General features: G+C 47.2%; 1 protein-coding gene across 6 annotated transcripts in view; it reads left to right on the forward strand.

The window, feature by feature from the left end:
• Cacna1c (calcium voltage-gated channel subunit alpha1 C) overlaps positions 1 to 25,212 on the forward strand; it is a 562,741-nt gene that overhangs the window by 376,088 nt on the left and 161,441 nt on the right. For 4 of the 6 annotated variants that reach the window (XM_057773598.1, XM_057773572.1, XM_057773590.1 and 1 more), the window contains exons 6-8: positions 7,792 to 7,950; positions 13,558 to 13,754; positions 22,024 to 22,127. In XM_057773598.1, coding sequence (XP_057629581.1) covers positions 7,792 to 7,950; positions 13,558 to 13,754; positions 22,024 to 22,127 — 460 coding nt within the window. Of the gene's footprint in view, positions 1 to 7,791; positions 7,951 to 13,557; positions 13,755 to 21,617; positions 21,722 to 22,023; positions 22,128 to 25,212 lie in introns of all 6 variants that reach the window. The other 2 variants (XM_057773582.1, XM_057773562.1) reach the window with 1 other exon arrangement.

Genomic DNA, 25,212 nt, shown 5'->3' on the forward strand with positions numbered 1-25,212 from the left:
AGAAGGTCTGACACTTTCCCCCTGTTCTAGCTCATCTTTTCTTCACCTTATTGGCTTTCCCCACTCTTCTGTCAGGCCAGGTATTGTAGGAGGTGGAGCTTTATACCCGAAATAATCACACAGAAATTGTATTAATTAAATTACTCCCTGACCCATTATCTCTAACCTGTTATTGGCTAACTCTCACATTTTGATTTAACCCATTTCTACCAATCTATGTAGATATCTACCAATCGAGGTCGTGGCTTATGGCGAAAGATTCTAATCAGCGTTAGTCTCAGGCAGAAGCTCCATGGCGTCTGCCACACTGTCTTCTTCCTCCCAGAATTCAGTTCTGTCTTCCCGCCTATCTAAGTTCTGTCCTATCAAAAGGCCAAGGCAGTTTCTTTATTTAACCAGAGAAAGCAACACAAACACAGAAGAACCTCCTACAGCAGGGTATGCCAACTGAAGGCACTATCTTAGAAAGCTGCCTTTCCTTCCAGCTTCTGGTTGGGTTCAGTGGAAGGAGAATCAAGGGGGAACTCAGAAGGAGGGAAGAGGGTATTGTTGGATCCCCTGATCATTCCTTGAGGACCGTCACCAGGTAGTCTTGGCCTCCTTGCTCCCTGTCGGCAGCGAGCCTCAGTCACCTCTTCAGGGTGAGGTGATTACTGCCTCTCCCAGGATATTGCTCTACCTGTGGTCCTTTTACCCTTTACCTGCATAGAACATGGAGAACAGGGAGTGATCCTGCTCTGAGTGTGCTGTTCGTTTCTTGCTGGAACCTGCTATCCTGGAAGTTAAACCTTTCTCCAAAGATGTTTTTAGTGTTCACCATGTGCAGATCCTGTAGGAGAGAATTTGGTAGATGCCATCTAGGTGGAGAACTGCAGGTTTCTGGTCTGGGCCATGTGAATCATGGGTGAGGCTGCAGAATGGGTTTGGGGTGTAAAAGAATTAAAGAGAATGTCCTGTGTTCCAGTCCAAGCAGGAAACAGGAAGAACGGCAGTGGCTGCAATGGAAACTATGGCAATGGTAGCCATGGTGTTTAGGAAGCAGGCATAATCAGGCGGTAGTGGCAGATGCCTTTAATCCCAGCACTTGGGAGGCAGAAGCAGGCAGATCTCTGAGTTCGAGGCCAGCCTGGTCTACAAAGAAAGTTCCAGGACAGCCAGAGCTGTTACACATAGAAACCTTGTCCCAAAAAACAAAAACAAACAAATAAACAAAAAGGAAGCAGGGCAGGCCTAAATGACTGCACATGTTCATATTTATGGGTTCTGGCTTTAAGAAGATCAACTCAAGTTTAGGTCTGTGAATGTGTTGGGTTGGTAGGACATGGTAGGAGAAGCATGAATTGAAATTAGAAGAGAAGGATCACACCCTTAAAGAAAACTCCCCCTTCCTCTCCAGTAGCTGTTAATTGCCAATCGGTCCTGGTCTGGGTGTGCGACTTCATGCTCACCTCCCCTCTCTGTGCTGATACTTTGTCTGGCTTTAACACAAGCAAGTCTTGTGTACTGTCATAGCTGCCATGAGTTCATGTGTTCGGTGATACTGCTGGGTCCAGAAAACACAGTTTACTTATATTAGTCTGCTGTCTTTAGTTCTTACAGCTTTTAATCCCCCTCTTCTATGGAGATCCCTGAGACTTAGAGGAGTGTGACATAAATACCACTTTTAAGGCTGACCTTTCCATAGTCTTATTCTCTCCATATTGACCAGTTATAGACCTGCGTTCAGTACAATTTATTGCCAGAAGAATCTTATCTGATGAGGGTTGAGAGGTCCACCGATCTTTAGGTATAGGGGTGAGTCATTAGGATGCGGTTTATCTAAATCTGTTCATTTAGCAGAATTTAGTAGTACATTCTTCCAGGAGCCTATAACTGCCTGGCCCCATCTTTTTACCTCTACAGTAGTGCCAGGTATGGATTCCATCATGTAATTCAGGCCTTAAACCCAACCAGAACATGATTAGTGACCCCTTTCATGCCACTGTTGCACCAGGGTTTATATCTTGCCAGGGCACTCACTGTTGTAGCTCATGGGGTTTCAGTTGGGTAAGACTGGTGATTCATTTTCCCCTGGTAGTTTACCTGGCACTTCCAGCACTATGAAAGCTAGCCAGTTGGGATGGGGTTTCCAGGTGAATAACTACTCGATTTCTCCATGTTTTATGACTCAAGTTTATACTATATCTTCAGCAATAGGCTCTTACCATCAAACTCTGGATGATAGCCAAGAACAATGGCAATAACCTGTAATATTTTGTGGTCTATGGGACTCCACTGGCAAATAATTTAAAAAGATAAAAACTCATTCCTGGTACTGGTACTTTATTTGTTAGCATATGGTATCTAGTTGGGGTATTGTCCCCCTGTCAAAGATTAATTTCATTTAAACTTTTGTATGTATATATACGGTTTAAGAAGCTTCTACAGTAATAGGTAAGTCTTTGCCTATAGGTTTCTCTCTCTTTTTTATTATTTGAGAATTTCATAGGTGAGCGGCTGTGCTTGCATCACTTCCACTCAGCTGTAATATTTGGGACTATAGTTAGCTGGCTTTGCAAACATCTGGTCATTTGTCTCCCTATCTAGTTGGAAGCTTCTGTGGCCAGGCCTGCATTTTTGTGCTTCTTACATAGTCAGCCCTCAAAAGGGTCCCGGAATGGGGGAGTAAAGGAGAAGAATTAACTGTCCGGGTCACAGAGAGCTAAAGCTACAGTTGCAGAGACGGGACAAGAGGAGTTTTTAGATGAAGAATAATCATGGACAAATGGGCAGGGAAAGAGCGGTGGAGGTGGAGGCCTAGGCTGGCTGGGGAGAGGATGTCAGCAGCCCTCAGAGTGCTGCATAGGCAGGGTGATAATGGTGGAGGTCACTGTCAGAAAAAAAATGCTAAGCTCCTGCCTTTGCTGTAGTGTTGGATGCAGTCATTGGTCTCACCCATAACTCTACTGAATGACTCTTACTGCTACTGGAAGTAGTGGCTCCAGTGCCCATCACTTATGCTCCCGGGGTGAAGGGTACAAGAATAGTCTTCCTGTGTCATCCTCTGCAGCGTTCATATGTCCAAAACAAAGTAAACGAAAAACATAATAAATAAGTCTGTAGTGTAGTCAGGCTGGCAGTGCGGTTTTCGGTATCTCACATGGACATTTCCTGTTTTACTAATTGCAAATACCCCAAAAGTATGGTATTGTTAGGAGTAACTCACACCTCCATGGCATTCAAACTGCTTCAGAGTTCCCGGGTAGGCTGTGGATGCAGTTGCTGCGGCTCCCGACAGGTGCTCTGAGGCCTTGCCTTGCATAGTGGTGCTGAACCAGCACGCAGCATTAGTAATTGCTGGGACTTGCTTGGAAATGCAAACTCACGTCCCAGCCTAGACAAACCGAGTCAGAATTGTCTTCTGCTCCCAGGGCCACCATCTACTAGCTGTGCCCCCATAATCAGGTCATTTCCTCTTTTTGTGCTGCCTTGTCAACTATGGTTTATAGCATCTAATTCTCAGAGTTGTGACCAGAAGGAAGCAGAATAATCCAAATGGAATAGCAACAGCTGTACCTCAGCTGGGGTGTTCTCAGTACATGATTTGTGTGGTTGCATGGCTTCGATGTGTCGGTGGGATCTTTTACCCAGTCTTTGCGATTCCCCAAGCCCTTTCACAAGAGCTCATTCAGTCAGTCAGTGGTTGCCCCCGAGGATCATGATACACTACCTTTTAAGGTATCCCATGCCCTCTGCACACAGGGATGCTCTTGGACCTATTCTGTTTGTTCCTGGATACTTCCTAGTTAGTCCTCCTTTCTTCCTCTGGTCTTATCAAAATAACTATCCCCACCATCCTCAAAACAGCAACCCAAGTCATGGGAAAATCATTTGATACTAACAAGAAGCCCTGTTGCCTGCGTCCTTGTCCTATCCCGTGAATCTTATCTTCTGATGTAACTTTCCGTTTTCTGGGTGATTGTTGTGCTTGCTGGTGTGCTTGCGGACCCCTTGGCTGCTGTGCCCTTTGCCTTCTGAAGACACCCCGTGCTTAGTGTTATTTCACTCTGGGAGTTCTGCTACATGCCTGAACACAAAGATGAGAAGACAAGATGAGACTCAAGGAGCTCTGGCTAGGGCAGGCAGGGGCCAGCATTTCAGGCAGAGAGGCATGAAGCCAGGGACCTCCAGACGTCTGGGCATGCTGCTGGAGTGTAAGGAGAAACTAGGAGCCATAGAAGCCAAAACAGCAAAGGAGGAGGTGGACTTGTCACTGTAAATGACAGGGATCACTGGTGCACTTAAAAGTGACGTGTTTCACTGCCTCCCTTGATAAAGAACAATCTAATTGCCGCACGAGAACAGGGAAGGCGTGCAAGCTGGAGGGCTGGGTAGCTGAACATCTGAGAGGATGGAAAGTGGGTGGAGTCATGAACTGAAGTCCCCCAGACATACATACATGAAAAACTAACTGATGTCTCTCTGAGGTTGAGACAGTGAGCGATTGTACCTCCCCAACTATGTTTTCTAATTTTTCTTTCATAAGCATTTTCTCTCTGTAATCAGCATGTAGTATTTATATAATAAAATAGTTTATGCCTGTCTATTGATAGTTGAACATGAAGCTAGCAGGATTTGGAATCTGATTGGATGGGGAGTTTGGGGAATGCACATCCAGGACCGAAGCTCAAGTGGGTAGTATGTTCACCAGAGAGGTAGGGGTGCAAAGAACAGAGTGCATAACTCTTAGCAGTGTTGATGGCTGATTGAAACACATGGGCTGCTGTGGCTTCCAGCTGGTGCCTTCCTCGTGGTGTTTCACGGTTCCTGAAGTCACCTGGCCATGCTACACCAACCGGACAACTGACTGCACTACTGTAGAACCAGCCCTGTGGTGCAGCTGCTCAGAGAACACGCTTCTGCTGTCAGTCAGTATTTACATAGTGCCCCGGGGATGCACTTCACAGGCAGGCCTGGCTGATGAAAAGAGCAGGCACGGTCTATCTTCACAGAATGCCACCTAATTGGAAAGACAGATGTAAATATTTTAAATCCCTTTAACTCACAGAGCATTCACAACATACAATTCACATAGAATGTTACGAAGGAATGCAGATGATTCTAAGAGGGTGTATATCAGAGGAAATGACTCTGATGAGGGGTTTGGAGGATTCTTGGGGAGGGAGCTGGAGAACGGGTGCCAGGGAAAATTCAGATTAGGCGTTCTGAGGGGAGGGAATGGTCCCTGTATCTGTGCTGTGGGGTGGCAGTACAGCTGCCCCATCCTTAACGGTGCTGTGTCTGAGAACTGCACACTAGGTGTTCCCATTGTCCAGTGAATGTCCTGCAGGGCACTTGCACACACCTCATTAGTACAAGTCAGTTGCTGGAGGTGGCCTCTGGGTACAGAGATGGAACAAGTACAAGATGCTGTCCTTACTACTGTCACCACACCATTTTATCATGAGCATTCAAAAACAATTAAACGTATCATTTCACTTATTTGTGAATTGCTTGTCTATGCATGTGTGTATGTGTGTGTGCGCGCACGCACACATGCGTGCACACATGCCCCGCAGTACACGTAGAGATCAGAGGGCAACTGTGAGTGTCAGTTCTCTTTCTGCCATGTGACTCCCAGGAATCAAACTCTGACAGTACAGTAAATGCATTAAGAAGTCACTCAGCCATCTACTGTCATCTTAAATATTACTCACCGTCCATAACTGCGTGTGTCATGTTTTGATTGTCGTAGGAAGCACCACAGTCGTGTGAGGGATGCATGTCTTGGTCAGTATTCTGACAGTCATAGCGCCGGGAAGCAATAGGCACTTCTAGCTCCATTTTTATCCTCGGGTACCACATGTTCTGCGACATGTGGCTGAGGCGTCTTTAAATCTAAGAGAAATGCTATTTGTCTGAAACCCAGAGAGTGGGACAGGGCAGAGACTGCATGGAGGAGGGGTGGACCCTGCAGTGACTTCGGAGCTCTAGGAAATCTGGCCTTCCTCCTGAGAGGCACTGAATGTTCCAGAGTGGCTTTATATGTGACCTGTCTGGCTTCCACCCAGAGCACATCTCCTTCTATGTCTGTCGCCTGTCTGTTTCTTGGCACTTGGAGGCTGGTGCTGGAGACCTGATGTCTCCCTGGTGGCCTGGCAGCCAGGATGGGGTTCCTTGCTCCTGTGGGGAGCACTTAGAAGACTCCTCAGCACCCATCAGCCTCTCCTGGAAGTTGCTTTGCGACTCGGCTTTCTTCGTGGCTTGGCAGACTTTAATGCTAATGTGTGTACAACTTGCTAATTAATGGAATCGTTTGGATCTAATGGGAGCCTATGAAGCGCTCACATTAATTCTCAGGTAAAATTATTCTATCTTTCTTTTTTATTTTTTTTTTCCTTTTCCTCAGCTTGGCTTCATATCTGGGGAGAGTTCTTCTAATTAGTCTTGTGGAAATCACTGGCTGCAGCTCAGAACTTTGGTGACAGCTTAGGGACTTGAGAAATGTGGCCAACTGTGGTTATCCAGGGTTACTGGCCACAGCAATGCCGAAGAACAGTACAGAAAGACCTTGGTGTCTGAGAGGACTGGGGAAGATGGCAAGTCCTATGAAGATGCTATAAACATGTCAACCTCGTGTAAGACTTGCATGGGCTTTGCTCTCCTCTGGGTGCTGCAGGCACCCTCAGGACTATGCTCTCAGCTGTCTTCTCCCTGCTCTCCCGGACCACGGACACCTAATGTGCTTGCTGTCCATAGAAAGTGCTCAGGAACTGCCACAAGCTTCAGAGTAACCTGTTACTGTCACCTCGTTGTCCTGTCACAGTCCCTTCCTGGTAGCGTTCCACGTGAGCATCCTTGGTGCAGCCACTACATGCCCATCCCTCTGCCCTGCCAACTCTGTGGCAGCCTGATGAGTGTTCTCCGCGGGACTGCCTATTCACTCCTCTGCCTCCCAATGGTGTCTGGGGACTTTTAGTTTATTTTTCTTGATAATACGTATAGGACAAAGTTTGCTGTGTTAACTACTTTTGCGAGTGTGGCCCAGGGGCACTCTGTGTATTTGCGACAGTTCATCTGATCTGCAGAACTTTCCTTGTCCCCAAACTGAAACCCCATGCTGTTAAATAAGAAGCCCCTTCCCGTGAAGCTTTTGAGTGTGATGTTCAGGTGGTGTTTCCCCTGGTAGAACTATGCAGTGGTCCCCTTATTTACCACTAGGAAGATACCGTTAGGGATACACCATTGGCTGTGATACAGTTGTTCTCAGCTATATCCTGCTGGTGAGGTAGTTTCTTCACTGGAAATCACCCCTCCTGGATTCCTCCCCATCAGGCTGATCTGTGTTTGAGAACAGGTGGGCTGATGATCGGCTCTAGTAATCCACCACCGAGAAGCCCGGGAGATGATTAAGTCCCGTGTGGCTGTGGGTAGTCACAGTGAGTTCTCATTGTGCCAAACTCCAGGAGAAAACACACTGTCTCAGAGACGGGCTATTTAAAATCTTGATAGCTACAGATGAAAACAACATGTTCTCCCCCTTGGAAGTACAGCATCTGCTGATCCTTCTATTTGGATGTGCCTCCAGGACAGAGTTGGCATCAAGCCAACCTGAATTTAGATTCTTGCCCTTTTGTTCATGGGCTGTGACCCCGAGACTCTGTTTCCTCATCTAAAGCATGGGACTCCTGGCTCCCACTCGAGCTGTTGAGGAGAGTGCAGGAGGTCGTGTTAGCATGGTACCTAAGGCAGCATTGGCTCAAACGAGGAGGTGGCGGTTGTGTTGCTGCTATTGATGCTTTTGTTGCGCAGGTCTCCAGGTGGTCCTGAACTCCATCATCAAGGCCATGGTGCCTCTGCTGCACATTGCCCTCCTTGTGCTGTTCGTCATCATCATTTATGCCATCATCGGCCTGGAACTCTTCATGGGGAAGATGCACAAGACTTGCTACAACCAGGAGGGCATAACAGGTAAGAGGCGGGGCTCACTGTAGGCAGCGGGTACCCGGGAGGAGGTTGCTCTCTCTCCTCATAGCTGCTTCCCTTGGAGCGAATTGCTGCAGCCACCTGTGCCACGGAGCTGGATGAGGCATCCAGTTTCCCATACTTCAGACCACAATGAAAGGCCGGGCTTGGCATTCTTCCCTCTCATTTCTAATCTCTGCTTTCACTACTGCAGATCTCTGATCAAACAGCAGGTGTAAGCTTTGTCCAGCACTGCGATACTGCGATACACCAAGAAAAGATCAACCCAATTGGAGAAGCAGTTAAAGATTAAGCGCCCACCTTTCGCCGGTTTCTCACTCTTGAGGCAGATACTGAGCATGTGAGCTCCACTGTGAACTGATGGGCATGAATATCCAGCAGCACACCAATGTGGTTCAGCATGCAAGCCCTTCGGGGAGTCTTCGCCACCAGTTCTCATCACCACCCATCTCTCTACCCTCCTAGAGCTGGCCCTGGCTCCTTTGCAGCTATTATTTTTTCTCCACTTAAAGGCAGAAGCCACAGGGCTCCTCCCTATCCCAGACTGGGTGAAGAGGCTGCCAGACTAGGGGAAAAGGCTGCCATTGAATACCCCCTTGCCACCAGTGAAATCTGTATTCCCCATGGAAAAGGTTCAGCTCCGTATCACAACCATCAATCCTGCCTTTCTGAACCTCCCCTCTTTGTGTTCCTTTCATAAATCATTGAATTTAACAGGCAGTGCTGGCTCATTAAGCACTGTGTTAAGTGGCACCAGAGTGTTGGCTTGCTGGATAAGCTATAGACTGCTCTCTAAAGTAACTAACGTCTTAACGTCTTAACCTGGCCTTCAGCAGAATTAAATAGGAGGCTAGGGAGATGGCTCAGTGGTGAAGAGCACCAAGTCCTCCAAAAGACCTGGGTTCAATTCCCAGCACCCACATAGTGGCTCACAGCCTTCTATAACTCCCGTTCCTGGGGGGGTCATACACCCTCTTCTGCTTCTGAGGGCACCAGGCACACTGATCATACACAGATGTACATATAGATACACATGTATGTGTATACAGCACACATTTGATTCTAAAGTTATTAGCTGTTACACTATTTCGTTTTTCAAAACAGATCTGCTGTTTTCATTTGGACATTATATAGGAAAAGGGAGAGCACATGTCTGGCGCATGTGCTCTAGTCATGTCAGAGGTGCCCTTCCTCTGTGTCCCGTCACTCCCATCTAGCCTGAGCTGCAAGTTAGGACTGGTGATGGCACCAGTCTGTATGACAGAAATGCGAAACTCGCACCCAGGAACCGACGTTACTACCTAGGATGCAAAGGGTATTGTGCCTAGGTAGACTAGCTAGGTGTCTTCAAGGCTGCTCAGTCATCACAGAGTCACAGCAAGACAAATCACACCTATAAATCTATATTTACAGAATTATTTTAGTTTAAAAAGAGATTAGATTCTTTGTAAGATAAATTATTCACTCTCAAGAGAAATTCAGAATTATTTGACTTGTAATTCTGTGAAATTGGTGACAACTTAAAATGTTAGCTGATATATAATTTTTAATTGGAAGAGCAAGTTCCTGCATTCTGCTAACATTCTGGAACATTACACCTCGCTTGAAGAATACCAGCCAACATAATGATCAGTGTCTCGTTTTAATTCAGATCCTTCCCCTTTCTCAGTTGTTCTGTAGTTAACCCCAAACCAGTAACTTACCTAACCGATCTGTAGCTAACCCTGAACCAGTAACTTATGGTAATGGTGCAGCTTGGTTGGAGCTCCTTAAGGACAACCTGCATCATGAGAAAATTGATGCAGATACACTATGACATCAGTGGTCCACTGGACCCACACTCACCAGGCTCTCCCAGAGCTACAGGATCCCAGTGATTCCCCATCAATTTGGCCGTGACTGATGGTCGGACACTCACCAAAAATATAGGGAGAAATCCTGTCAGATAGCCAAGACAGCGACTGGAGCATGCCTTCAGACACTGATGCAGTGCGCCACGGAGCCCTGGGGAGCTGCTTAAAACCTTCAGCCATCTCTGTCATCTTAAAGGAAAGATGGCAAAAGTATGTCTTCTCCTGCTGGTGGAGGTCCTGCCAGACTGTGAGCAAAATGCAGCCTTGAATAATTGTTGCAGTCATGGGGTTTGTTACCAGTCCTCGGTGGCCTCCAATGACAGGAATGATGAGTATCAGAGTCAAAGGAAACCAGACAGCACCCTCTTTCTCGGGCACAGCCAGAAGTTCTGTGGAACGCCACTCCAGCACCAAAGACATTCTTTGTCTGCCCTTAGAAAGACGATCATACTGGGCTTCAACTTTTGAAGGGGTCAACTTCAGGTCATCCTGGCCTTGATAGTTCACAGGGTCAGGAAAATCATCTGAACCACCACGTGCGTCCTTCAACAACACTCATGACAGCATTTTGTGATGGGTTTAACCCCCGTTCAGCCACTTCAGAAGCCAGTTAGCCTCCTGGGTGAAAACCTAATGAGCCAGGATGTCAGGGCAATGAGAGTAATGTCCCTCAGAAAGGTGACACTGGGCTCCAGTAGGAGCCAGAGCCACTATTGGGAAAGAGGCCAAAGATTCCTGGCTGCAGCAACCTTACTTTCAGAAGAAAGCAGTTGAATTTGCCCCCTTCCTTCCTCTTCACACTGTCTGCCCACAGCACAGACTCTTGTTGTTTCCCTAAGAAACAAACAAGCAAACAAAGAGCCAGCATCAGTGTTTATAGAACCTTTGGAATGTTTTGTTTGCTTGGCTTTTTGTTTGGTTTATTTTTGTTTTTGTTGTTGTTTTTTAGATTTTAGATTAAAATAACATACTTTCTGCAATATTTAGATTTTACAAAAGGCTTAATGAGTCTTTGTTATAATTTTAATAGAATATATGTGTATATTTACATTTCCTTTTAAACTGATATTATTTCACAGACTGAATTTTACATTCTTCTAAATTTTCTAAGCCATGTTTCTTGTAGGAGCCCTGCAAGGAAGCTTTTGAGCCTTCCAAGGAGCTATTGTCCTGACTTAAGGCTTCTCTTTCTATGTCTAGTGTCCAATGGTGATGTTCTCAGAAGAGGCGATTTTCTCTCAATCTCTCTAGCAACTGTAAGGCGCCCTCCTGGTTGCTCAGCAGATATGTTGCCATATGCCAATACCTTTTGTTTCTGGTGTCCCATCTGTCCAGAGGATCTGGAGCCAGGGCACTCAGTAGCTCTGCTCAGCACGATAATTACCCCTGAGACTGGCACGGAATTTGTTGGCTAAACCTTGCAATGAAATCACTACCATTCTATTTTGTCCTTCAAGTTGAGAGCTAAAAAATGTAATTGCTGATGTCTTGGTGGTTTTTCCTTGGGACACGGCCAAAAGCTCCCTCAGGATTCCGTTCTCGCTGAAGTTGAGTCCGTTTCTAAAACCTCCTTTATTTTACCAAAGACTTAATTTGGTCTTTCCACACTGACGACTCTCTTCAATTCTGTTGTGAAGTGTATAGCCCACATGGCTTTATTTCTCCTGTTTTCCTATCCAGGACCTCATGAGAGACTCTGCAGCTCGTCCTATGGTTAAGCTTACCTCCCTCACCCCGGCGCGTATGTCACTAGGACCTGCTGATCTGTGTGTTCACATTTTTCAAGTGTTCCTTTTTATAGATACCTATTTTTACTGGCTCATCGCGGCTTCTTAATTGTTCTGTGATTTTTTTTTTTTATTGTTCAGGGAAGACTCAAAATAGCACAGTAGCCCTTGCGCCTGTGGATGATCGTCCCAAGGCCCATTCCGTTCCTCCCTCTAGCTGTGAGATCTCTACCCCTCGGTTCCATTTTCTTCTAACATATATTTGTAAACTCAGCAGGTCTGTTTTCCTCCCCGTGAACACTCAGAGCTGGCTTGGGCAGCACCCTGTCCCCGTCCTTTCCCTGTTTCTACTGTTTTAGGAACTGAAAATCCAGGGTAGACTATCAGCCCAGGAGCCACATTATGAATAGGCAGCCGGCATCTTTGTGCAACAAATAAACACAAGCCAAATGGAAGTTTCCCTTTCTCTTCCCATTGTCTCTTTGTCCCCGCTGACATTAGGAAACTGGTTCCAGAATAAGAATGAAATTAATGATCTATTTGGTTCTTGGTTTCCCTATTTTTCAACTCTCGTTTTTTAGGTGCTTTGCTTTGCTATTTTTAACATACTATTTAGGTTTGAAAAATAACTTTCATGTTTCTACTTCCAACAACCCTAAATCCACGTCTCTAAAGATTTGACAATCTTAAGGCCATAAAAAGTTGTAACTAGAGGTAATTCCGTTCAGATTCCTTAATATGTAGCCTCTGGAAGCCAGACGGTGGATAAGGAAATGGTTTGGACACTTGATACCCTCAGACAGCTCAGAGATCAGTAATGTAGACCTGTCCCCCTTGGTCCCTGACTATAGCATGCGCAGAAAATAAGGCAGGAAGCAGCTTTATTCTGAATGGCCCAAGTCTGGGAGTGCACCAGATGCCCCATCATCTGGAGAACGCATGCGGTGAAACACGCTGCTCAACAATACAGAGGAACAGGAGAGATTGGAATGCTGTAGCCTGGTTCAGCTCAGAAGCCCTGTGCTGCAGAGGGATGCGGGGTACAAAAAGCCTCTTCAGGTGTGGTTTTATGTATAGGAAAGGCAAGCTGTGAAGATGGAAAACAAATCGGCTTCTTTGGAGTTGGGGACAGAAACAAGAATGGACTACAAACAAGGACATGGAGTAGTTGGGGTGGCATAGAAGAGGAAGTGATAGGTGCCACTGCTGTCCCCAGGAAGACACTCGCACACCATTTGAACCTCAGCACCCACCTCCATTCTCCTAAGAATCCTCCCACAGTTAAGGGTTAACATTTCTCTGCCCCCCTTTTACGTGAGAGTAAACAGTTTCAATTAGAAGTCACAGACACCAACAGCCATCCAGCCTGTCATCTTCCATAAAGAGCCTGTGTCCCATGGGCAAAATAATCACACTGTGATGGTTTGGATCCTTATAAAAGAAGCGACGATTCTGGGTATCTTATTATCCCTAAATGAAGAACCACAGGCAAATTCTGTCTCTGGAGTTGCATTTTCACCATTGTCAGAGGCAATTGTTTGTTCAAGCTCAGGTCTTCTCTTTGTTATTGCCTTTACTTTCTATCGCTGCAAGATGAAACCCTTGGTTTCACAAACTCCGAATTCCTAACCTTGTCTTCTGTTTTCCAGAACAGCTTGGCCTTGAAATGGAGACATCATTATTACTTTCTGATTGGACACTTGGACATGATACCATGCTATGACAGAACAGACAATACGTGTAGTGTCTGTGAAGTCAATTGTGGTTAAAATGCAGTGTTCACAACACTTGTGGGAAAGCACTTACCTATGTCATTGTGCCCCTGAAATGAATGTCTGGGCTCATGTGTTTTTAATCCCCACATGAGGGCACCGAGCGAAATGGATGCGATCGCTGCTATGGTTACCCATAAGCCTCATCCTGTTATCTTTCTAACTTCTCTTCTCCATTCTCTGCCCATCATTGCCCCTCCTTCCCTTCCCCTTCCATCTCATATTTCCTTGGCGGTGGAGATGTTCCAGCGGAAGAGGACCCTTCCCCTTGTGCTTTGGAGACAGGCCATGGGCGGCAGTGTCAGAACGGGACCGTGTGCAGGCCCGGGTGGGACGGGCCCAAGCATGGCATCACCAACTTCGACAACTTCGCCTTCGCCATGCTGACAGTGTTCCAGTGCATTACCATGGAGGGCTGGACGGATGTGCTGTACTGGGTACGTAGATGGGGCACTTAGAGGGTGGGTTTGTGGAAGGAGGCCTGTCTGGACATCTCATCTTTCTACCCTCAGCTTACAGGTACCTGCGTGACCCCACACATGCACCCACAAGCTGAGGGGTAATTGATGAATGTCTTTGATTTGTTCCAGTGCTTTCCTGAGAAACAAAGCATAGCATGTCCACTTTTGTAAGGGTTGCCCCACTACCAGCCTTAGCGAGGGTTATTTCTCGCTGCCGGACATGGTCTGGGCCGCTAGTGTGCGGCTGATGCTATGCCGATGAACTGGGCTACACCTGGCTAAGGACTCTATCCAGCTCCTTTTCCTGCTCTGTAATCCCTTCTGCTTTTAACCTCTACTGTGTCTTACCTAAAAGGGAGCTGCAGGCGGACTTCTCAGAGAAAAGTCAGGTCTGATCTAAAAGGAATCACCATAAAGAAAACTGACATTTTATTGATCTGTATTGCCTTGTGGTGTGCTGCTTGCTTTGATTCTCATGTTAGTTTTAACATATTAAACCTCTCCATCAAAGTCCTTCTCGCTGTCAGCCAGCAACTGCTCAGTGTACAGTGCACATTTAGAAACACACATTCTGAGTGCCAACCCATCCTGAGTATATCTCCTTTAACGTTAAAAATGCCGCTCATAAGGCCTAGCTAGCCATGCCTGCTTTGCCCCCCTTTGAGTCCTTGCAGAGCCCGTAAATACGCAGGCCATATTTGAGCTGTCTTCATTCTGGCAGAATGGAGTCCATTATTTGTTTAGAAAAAAATACAGAAAATCTCTTTGTGGTGCTTTCCACTTCAGCATGAGAGATGATTTGCCAGAATCCAGTGTTGCTTTTCGGAATTTGGGTGAATACAGTGTGTTGCCAGTCTTGAAAATAACATCCTTCTCAAGTTTCTCAGATAGTCAAATCCATGTAGCCCTGGTGAAAACATCTAAACGGCTGCATCCTCCTGTCTGCAAACTAGAGCAAGGAGAGGGAGGGGGAAGCAACAGAACGTCCCGTGTTTGCTAGCCAGAAAGACAAGCAAGGCCAAGAGAAGTGCTGACTTCTCCCAGAATCCGAGGCAGTCTTGTAGCTGCACGGAGATGTAGCTTCCCGCTGCTTCCATGTGCACCCTCTCCTGTAAACCCCAAGCCCTCCTCTTCCCAGCCTCAACATCACTGTTAGCATGCCAGAGCCCAGTGTTGCTGTGAAGTGTGTACCTCTCTTGAAGTGACTACTTACAGTTTGCCTGCACCGTGTTCCCACCAAACGAGTGTCCGTGTGAGCCAGGGTGCTCTAGGCACTGAGGATTTGGTAATGAAAAAGATCCAATTCGGCCAAAGAAGCTCAGTCTGTAGAATATCGAGATTCTGAGCTGAGTACCGCAGAAACCTGCGCTGGGGCGGGCTGTTCTGACTTGCTGTGGGCAGACAACACTGGTTGTCATCTGCATCTACCTCAAACTAAAATGAAACACTGGGAGGCATTTTCAGCCTTGGCCTCAATAAGAACCTGATTTTTTTTTAATATAACTTGAAAGACAATGAAATGGAGGTTGGGTTCTCTATAGTTAGGCAAATTCTTCCACTTCGTAGAGCAGTTCAGATTCCCAAGTGGCCTTAACTCTCCCCTCTGTTTTTCACAAAGGAGCTTTTATTTCCTGTCTGGTTGAGCCATGGACAGAAAGGTCTCTTTGCAGATTTCTACCTGTGAGCCACAGACCCTATAACTGTGTGGTCCTGGGCTCCAGCATCTTATCATGGTAGTCTCAGCCTGTGCCTTCAGCCGCTGTTGGAAAGCCAGCTGATACATCAGATTGGGGACAGGTGCAGGCAGGGGGCATAAATATAGTTTACTTTGCTGATGGCCCTGCTGTGCTTTTCTGCGAGTCACTGATACCCTACCAGCCAGATGCGGCCCTAAGATGCTGTCATAGTGACAGCCAGAGTGGGGCCTGAAGACACACACAGCAGTAAGTACCAATTTCCAGCAGCTGTGTTCTCCCTTCTCCCCTGGGGGTGTGATAGAGCTCAGGCCGAGGGCAGGAAACCTGTCAGAGGTGAGAGAGCACCAGGGTCTGGGGATGCCTCTCATTCTGACATTCCCAGCACCTTTCCAAAACAATCAGGTTATGACTGTGCACGCGTGTGCACATGAGAGTTGCATGTGCCCGTGAGCACGCACACATACGTTGAGACTGTGTTCCCTGGTGTGTATTCATGATAGAGGCACCTCCTCGCTCAGCACTCCTGCTCTCAGACAATTCCTCTCATGACTTTGACCTTTCTATGGCCGGTTCATTTTCTATTCTCTTTCTCTCTCCTCCTTTCTTCCCCCTTAGGCAGTTCTCCTCCTCAGCTCTAGATTTGTATCACTAACCCAGAGACTCAAATCTCAGCATGTTTTAGCATCAAACATATAAAATATAAAAATCCTCAGAGCTGCCCCCACTAGTCCCCAGTTAGTAACTTAGTGTCTGAAGAGGAAGTTGTCCAAGCTGTTATGATGCACCTTTGAGTCTGAAGCCCTAGAAATAGGAGCAGCTGAATCTCCCTAGTGCTCCTAGGATACCACTGGATTAGAACCAGACTGGAGCTAGTTCTGACGGAGTGTGGGGTGTGGGTCTTCTGCCCAGGACACATTTCCCTTCAAGTGTAAAGTACAAGTCTAGAGAACCCCGAGAGGGTCAGTGAAGACTCCCATGTGTAGCAATGAATGGAACCCCCAGAGCTGGGTTCATTTTAAACACCCAGTCAAGAGACATTTCTAGGGGAAAGAAACTAGATCAAAACTCAAGATCCCATGTATTTTTACTAGGAAATATCTCTTTAAACCAAAGTTTCTCCATGTACTCCCAGGATGCCCAAGTTTTGTTGTTTTTTTTTTTTTAAGCACCAAAAGAAGGAAGTCTCTAGAGTCAAGCACCATTTCCATTGGTTCTCTTGTCTTTTTTCAAATGTGGGATTTTTTTTTTTTAACCTTTGAACCAAATAGCTGCTTAACTGAGAGAATATGATACCTAACCAGTATGCTGGGGATTATAAACACAGTATCCAAGAGAGTTAGCATCTCCCAAAGCCCCTGTTGACTTGCCCACTTAGTCAGTCATCCATCCATTCATCCATCCATCCATCCATCCATCCATCCATCCATCCATCCATCTCACTCAGTTTACCAGTGCTAGATGAATTCTTACAGATCAATAATTCAATTTAAAACATATTTATTGAGCATTCCTTATGTTCCCAGAAGCAGGGACAGAGAAGAGTAAGACCTGCCTTCCAGGAGTTCAGAATATGAGACATGCAGTATTCAGAAAGAAGGAAGACTCCCTGATAGGATGGCAAGGCTGTGCAGGAGGTAGACCACTCTGAGAGTCCTGAGGCTGGACAAGGAACCAGAGAGCGGATGCCCATACTTTGGAAAAACATCATCGGTAGCTTTGGATACTGGACTAAAGTGTGCTTTAGTGTCTTAGCAAGCCCAGGAAACCACTGTGGCACCCAGAGTGTCCTTGCTCATAGTGTCTGGTGGCTGTGGGATGTAGTTTTAGGCATCATTGAGGACCATACACTTCTGGCAGCCTTTCCATCTGTAAGTCAGTGGTTCCCAACATGGTGCTTAGACTAGGATATCACTGCTCATACCCTCCCCACAAGGTTAGGACACCAGCCCATTGCTTTCAGAAGTTGTTTGAACACATGCAGATGGTTTGCTGTCTAACCTGTTGTTGGAATCTGTTGTTTTTTTCCTACCCGGATGAGGCTCTTAACTGTTTCGGCTGCCTGGGGAGTTTTCCTCAAAGAATGAGTCAGTGCCCAGGGCTGGGGGAGTATTCCGCTTACTCCTTACTCTGTGACCTGTGTGATGGACACTCATGTTCCAGGCAGCATAGGTCATCAAGTGCAGCCACGCACTGAGCTATTGCCCTGAAGACATGCATGGACACCAGAGACACGGAGTGGAAAGCACCGTGGCTTTTATGACTGGCACCTCCTCTTGGACGGAAAATGGCCTCTCTTGGTACTTGTGGAAACCATCTAGTGTCTAGATCCATAGGGCTTGTCCTAGGTACACATGATGTGGAAATTAACTTGGATCAGAGAGGCCTTGGGAAGTTCACTGTGGAGGTATTTCCTACCCTTACCCCCCATCCCCAAGGAAGAGATAGTGGTTGGTTTGAAGGTAAAAGGCAGGGGTTCTGTCACCCAGTTAGATGCTAGGGTCAGAAATGTCTTGGTATTTTCCTTCTAGTCTTCCTTTTTGTTGGGTCTGGCTCGAATAAGAAAGCTCTGTCTCAGGTCTGGGGGGTCCTGAAAACTGCCTGACTTTGGGCTCAAGGAGCCAGGCTGTCTCACCTTCTTTGGGAAAGTTGCAGAGCCCCTGCTGTAACAGCCCCAAGACCTGCGCTGTGTGCCTCTCCGGATAACGGTGATAGCAAGCTGGCTCCCTTTTCGGTGTGAGTAGATCTGCTCTCAGATTGGAGACAATGACCGTGCCATTCCATCATCACCCCACTTAGGAGACGGCCACCAGTGTGTGCCTCCAGCCAGTCAGCCTGAAAGTATGTGGCCTAGGATAAAGAGGACAGCCGGGGGATGCTTTCCACTGCAGTTCCTGATGAAGCTAAGCTACCTTGTCATGTGTGAACCCCAGGCTAATCAAGAACCCAAGGGAACCTCTAAGGTGAAAAGGACCTGGAGGGCTGTTTTGGGGAAAGAAATCCAGAAGTAGGGCTAGTGGCCTTCTCCAGCTTCCTTAGAGCAGGTTGGCAACACTGAAGCTGGGTATGGGCTCCAGGGGGGTTGGGGGCACACTGCAGGACGGTGCCCGAGCGCTGGGTCTGCTTGCCTGTTTTCGGGTGAGGATCTCTCATTCTCAGCAGCTTTTCCTGCTCGCCCAACTCTCACTACACATGGCAGAAGCGCTTAGAGGCAAAGGGACAGCCACTTCTGGCCTGTGTTAACGCAAAGTAATGGGAGGGGAAAACCACAAAAAAATGCTCATTGCCCCAGACCCAAATTACCCTAGAACCCCTCTCTTGGCGCATGTCTAGAACCCCATCTGGGGTTGCTCTCCACACAGTTCCTTTACTACAACCTCAAGTTCAGTGCACCCACCTCTTGCACATCCCACAGCAAGCACTTGGTGAATGCAAGTGGATGCTGTGTGAACAGACAACAGATTCCTGCGCAGGTCCCATGTTACAGAGGCGTGTGCAGGCCCTGGTGTGGTGAAGCCTCGTGGCTGGGTACATGGCTCCCTTGCTTGCCCTTCTCTCCCTGGTACTCTTTCGTCTCTCCTGCTTGTCTTGACTGCTTTGCCTTCCTCTTCCCGGCATGAAAACATACTTCTAGTGCCCCGTTCTGGTTTCCTTTGCACTCCTAGCTCAGCAGATTACCACTGGTCAAGGAAGGACCCTGAGAACAGCATCCATCTAAAGATGACTGCCCCGCCTCTGCTAGCCACCACTGCCCCTTTCCTGGATACTTCACTCTGCTTTGCAACTATTCCACAGCCAGGAAGGCTTTAACAGCCGTGTTCATCGTTCTGACAATGACCAAGTCCTGGGGCGAGGGAGGGGATATCTATTGTTATCACAGGGTCATTTGGACCCCAGACTTCCTTATGCTACACCTCTCCCTCTGCTGTCAGGGATGCCACCATGCAAAGTCCATGCAGCCCTGCCTGACCTGACCCCATCCAGCTGTCTTCTCTACTTCCTGCCTTCCACTTCTTATTTCCCCCTAAATTGCATCTCCCACCCTTTGCTTATCATTGCTTTTTATGCCTATGCCCCCTGCCGTTGAGGACTTCGTATTTATAGTACTAAGCCTAGCAGGTATTATGTTTATGAATCCCGCTCAAACATTCTCTGAGTACCTATCAAACACAAAGCCCTGCTCCAGACACTTGGGATTCTCCGGTGACTTAACCAAACCAAGGCCACCTGTGCTCGTGAAACCTACACTGTCGCTAGACAATGAATACCCAGTGTGACACATAAGGAGACCACACAGCCGCAAAGTGATAAATGCTGTGGAAAAACTAGAGCAAGGCGTGTGGGAAGGGGGATGCTCAACAATTTGTTAAATTGAATTTCACTGCGCCGTGGACGTGTGTGGGAACTCTTCCTCACTGACTCAGCTCAAGCCAGTGAGCCACAGGCACTTTTTTTTTTTTTTTACACAATATCTCTCACCATAAAACAGCAAGCCGTTTGGAGCAGGCAGGTCTGAGTGCCTCTCCATCTTTAGTCCTATCACACTGAGAACAGTGCATCTATAACTCAATTGAGGCACCACGATAGAAATCAAATTGAGGCAGCAGTTATCGGATTTTCCTATTCCTTAGGAAGATCACTTGGGATGACCATGACTGCAGTCATAATGCAGATGTACTAACTGTACTGAGCTCCTAGGCCACGCGACAAGACCCAGTAATCTACTGTTGTTGAGCCCAATGTAGTGGAGATACACAATTATGTAGTGTCGTAGGGCCCAGTGTAGTGGAGATACACAATTATGTAGTGTCGTAGGGCCCAGTGTAGTGGAGATACACAGTTATGTTCTTCCATATGCAATTGGTAGCATGAAGACAGTGGTATTGGTGAGGGGCCCACAAGCTCTGTCGTGTAGCCCACATCCAGTTAACCTGTAGTGCTTGGTTGCCACCTCCAGAGCTCCAGGGAGATGGAGTGTGAGCACTTCTGAATGAGCACCTAATGGTGCTCCTACCGGAGGCCACCCTTCGAAAGCTGCTGATGGTAGTCAGTCGGGAATCTGGTACCTTAGAGTCTAGAGTTTTCTAAGCCGGGTTCACAAAAGACAACCTTGGGGCTCATTTTCAGTAAACCAGAAGTAAAGCATGTTTAATGCTTGGAAAACACTGGAAGAAATAGATTTGAGGATCTGAGGCTGAGTATATGTCCTCTTTGATAGACACACTGTGACTTGTATTCGCGCTCCCTTCTGCCAGAAGTTTAGGGGGCATCTGACAACCACCTCTAGGAGCTGGAGGGAGAGGGTGGAAGTTAGCGGACAGGGAGGTCTGAAGAGGTTTCTCACAGCAAACCCCGCCCCCACCGCCCAAAGGAGCCGGTTCTGTCTCCCATTGCCTCCGATTCCTGAAGGCATTTGTGACTTGCCACGAAATGACTCCATCAGTCCATCAGTTGCAGCCTAGGTACCTCTTCCAACTCAGCTGTGGTGTCAGGGACGAGGCCCCTTCTCCAACACATAAGCCAGGGAGGGTACTGTTAGTGAAGCACCAAGGTCGTGCCCTCTAGGCTCCAGGAAAGACGATCACTTTCTTGTGTGATGTAAGCTTCAGTCTCCAGCCCTGTCAGTAAAGCTGGCCCTTTTCACAGCCATCTTCAGGGTGCATCTTAAGATTTAATGGCCACAGAAGCCCAAATAAGCTAAGCCTATTCTAAAATGAAAAAAAAATGTTTTGTGAGGTGACCCACCTTCAGGAAGAAAAAGCACTGGGGAACTATTTCTTTTCCAGAAGATAAACCGCAGGAAAAGTCAGGCAAGATCCCCCTGCCCTCAAGACCCTCCACAGGTCCTTACAGCTCAGGCAAGATTCCCCCTGCCCTCGAGACCCTCCACAGGTCCTTACAGCTCAGGCAAGATCCCCCTGCCCCACGACCCCCTCCAAGACCCCGCAGGTCCTTATAGCTCAGGTCAAAGTTGGAGGGAAAGAATTTGAGTAGGGATGAAACCAAATATAATGACAGATCCTGGCCCTCTTACCGAAAGCCAGGGTCCGCCCTCTGCTTCCTGTGGGTCTGCTCACACTTCCCTGCCTGTCCGTCTCGCCCTGTCCTTTGCTTGCTCTGTCCTAACTCTCCTTCATCTTTCCAGATGCAAGACGCTATGGGCTATGAGTTGCCCTGGGTGTACTTTGTCAGTCTGGTCATCTTTGGATCCTTTTTCGTTCTAAATCTGGTTCTCGGTGTTTTGAGCGGGTAAGCTGACCATTTCTGTGTCCTCTATACAAGGCAGCCGAGCAAGGTCCCAGGTTCCACTGCGTTCAATGCAGAATCCTCAGAGACAGGACCCTAACAGGCCCAGGAAAACAGGAAAAACAAAATTCTCCATGCAAGCACAGATTCTGACCATTGGCTGCACAGGCGGTTTGGCTTCTGAGTTGCACAATGAGGATCCCGGGTCCCACGCTGCTCAGATCAGCGCTGGGGAGCCGGTGGCTGGCGCTTGGCCATGCTCGGTTGCTGTGTGTGCCTGACTAACTATCATTCCATTCTTCCAGGTCAATGATGCCGTAGGAAGGGACTGGCCCTGGATCTATTTTGTTACACTAATCATCATAGGGTCATTTTTTGTACTTAACTTGGTTCTCGGTGTTCTTAGCGGGTAAGCAGGACCAAGGAAATGGTCTTGATTTTTCCATTCATTTTTATTCATTCTTTCTGCTATTCCTGGCACTCTTCTGTTTCTGGCTCTGATGAACCTGGGAGAAAGGGTCACTCAGGAGCCTTGAAGTGAAGGTCTCTGGCCTGACTGTGAAGAGGGTCAGATGCATAGGAGTTAACCCATTGGTATGGGTGGTGGGTCCTGGCGAAGAGACACCCAGTCCCACCCCTATCCCAACGTACACACCAACCTTCCCAGCCCCAGTAGCTGCTCAGGCAGTCAGCTGCTTCCCTTGTGCCCTGCTCACTCAAACTGAGGAGAAGCACAGACCCTTGAGAGGGGAGGACTTGACAGCAGGAATCTGTAAGAAGGTTCTCAAACACACACAACACTCACAGTGCCCTTGAAAATAAACATGGGCCTGATATCCTGAGCCAGTTACTATCTGCAGGCAAACAATACAGACTTGAAATCACTTTTATTGAGTGAACAGGCCAGAGAAGGAAGTTTGGGTTTTGGACCAGCATTGTCATAAACAAGACCAGCCAAAACTCTGTGACTGTGTGTGTGTGTGTGTTTGTGTGTATGATTACATATATATGCAAACAAATACTAATTCTCATTTCAAGACCAAGCAGCCCATCACCAAATGTTTACCTTTTTGAATACAAAGGAAATGGAACTGTGTAAAGCCACAGGTTATTATGAGATAATAGATGAGGCATAATTTATTTTTCTTTAAATTATTAATTTAGCTAGATGGCCACAGATATAAACCTACCTGTTTTCAGCCCTTGCTAAGATGCAATTAGAAGTGAAAAAAAATGGCTCATGGCAGGAGTATCACGTGACCCCAAGCATGGCCACCTTCTCATCATGGAGACCTGGGATATTTATTTCCTCAGCCACCTATTTTTCACTAGCTCATGTCAGCCATGCCAAGACCTGACACCTAAATGCTCCTGGTGACCCTCTGGCCCTCTAATAGGGGACCTTCCTACTGACTTTGTAGCAGGGGGAGGCTGCGGGCGATCTGTTTCTGCTGTGCTTGGACAGGCCAGCTGCTTTCATAGTCTTCTCCGGCACCTAGGGATTCCCTGTCTTTGCAGACCGGGCAGTGCTCTGCCTCCCACCATGGCCAGGGCATGGGGTTCATTCTAGAATGGAGTGAGGAACCTATTCCTTCCTTACCCTCCCATGGCCCTGGATGGCATCTTGCCTTTTGCCGAGGTGAGACCACATAGGAGAGCAAGATGAGAGGGAGATGGAGTGGCATACAAGCTCCTAGTTAGCTGCCTGGAGGGGGCAAGGGGCTCATTTTTCTCTTCCAACACAAGAAAATGGCCTGTTGTTTATACGTGAATCTCACAGACAGCATTGGAAAAAAATCAAACTCATTATCCCCTTTGAAGACAGAAACTTGGCCAGCGTAGCTCTGTATTTGCTTGATATATAATATCTGGCAACTTTATTTTTTTAAACCTTCATTTCCCATGTCAAAAAAATGAAGATACCATCAACTCTTAGGTGGTTGTCACTGGAGAATGAACAGGGATGGCCGTGTAGAATACTTAGCACGAGGACTAGTTTGCGGTCAGTGGCGGTGCTGAAACTGCAGTGCTTGCTTTGACATCTCTTTTAAGATGAGTAACACGAGCCAAGAGATGCCACTTTCCTGGCAGTCAGCAGACCTGGGCCTGGAGTCTTCGTTTGGCCCCTATTTTCTTATGACTGCCTGCACTGAAGAGCCTAGTTTTAGCATAGTTCAGAGCTCTATGCCAAAAAAAAAAAAAAATCATTTTCCTCCCTCAGCTGTTAGGAACCAAATCTTAGCATGTAAAGTTCCTCCGGGAATCCAATATGGAGAATAAGGACTAGACTCCAAAGGCCGCTTCTTCAGCTCACCGTCATTGCCACCCCATCCCCAAAGGAATGACCAACCTGCTGGTGTCAAAGGAGCTGCTGCTGCTGCTGCTGAAGGCCTGGTAGCTTTGAAATCACAAATTGGTCTCATTTAGGTCAAATGGGATAGATGTGCAGAACCTAGAATTCTGATGCTTACTTGTTTTCAGAACATTTGATTGACATGGGACAGGAATACAGAGGCTCTTTAACCTTTGGGTCTGTGATCCAGAGTTCAATTGGTCTGTTCTGGAACCTTCTGGTACCCAGACATTCTCAAAGTTACAGATGTTTCTGGCAGCTCCAAAAATATTTATGGACCCTTTGCCCAGCCAGGCAGGTGTCTGTAAGCTATTGGCTACCCCTTCTGGATTTTTATCAAGAGCCAGTTTCTCCAAATGTGTTGCTTCTAACCTGTACAGTGACAAACCTGGAAACAGCCTCCTGTTGGTTGACCACACTGACAATGGTTTGAAGTTGGCATCTTGATTAATCCAGACAACAGTGTAATAATTAACCACAAATATGCAGAGGAACACCCACCTACTCAGCAATTAGACTTTAATTAAATCAACCTTCCAGAATATTCACAAAGTCTTAGAGCCCATGAACTGCACCATCCCAAGGACAGCACGAACAGTCTCCCCCACACGTGCCAAGGTCTGCTCTGAGCATCTCATATATTAAGTTACTGAGTTATACATCAACAACTCCTTGACCTGGATGCTCGTCATGTTTCCATTTCACAGAAGAAATGAATGAGGTTTAGATGAGGAAGCCACATCCCTTCTAATAAAGGGGGAAATTCGAGAACAGAGTGTTAGGCCAGAACGTTGTCGGTCCATAGTCTCTTCCTTTAGCGTCCATGCTACTCCTGCTCTCCCCTGCCACAGGAGGAAGTAGGGTGCTAAAGGCCAGGCCTGCAAAGGTAAACAGGGGAAGGAGATCATAGCAGAAACAGTCTACAGGCTTCTGCACACAGCCAGGGGACAGAAAAGGCCCAAGCTGGAAAATGCTACCTGGCTGGCACAGATCGGAAGCTCTGTAGAACTTGATGGGCTCTGAGAGCTGAGGCAATTGTGACCAAATGGTTGGGGTGTGAACCCTCTATCCGTCAATTAGTAATCCTCTTTCACAGCCCAATGAAGTAACTCACCTCATAAACTGTGTCCTTTAGCCAGCA

Source organism: Chionomys nivalis, chromosome 1 (genome assembly GCF_950005125.1).
Source record: "Chionomys nivalis chromosome 1, mChiNiv1.1, whole genome shotgun sequence".
NCBI classification, from domain to species: Eukaryota; Metazoa; Chordata; class Mammalia; order Rodentia; family Cricetidae; genus Chionomys; species Chionomys nivalis.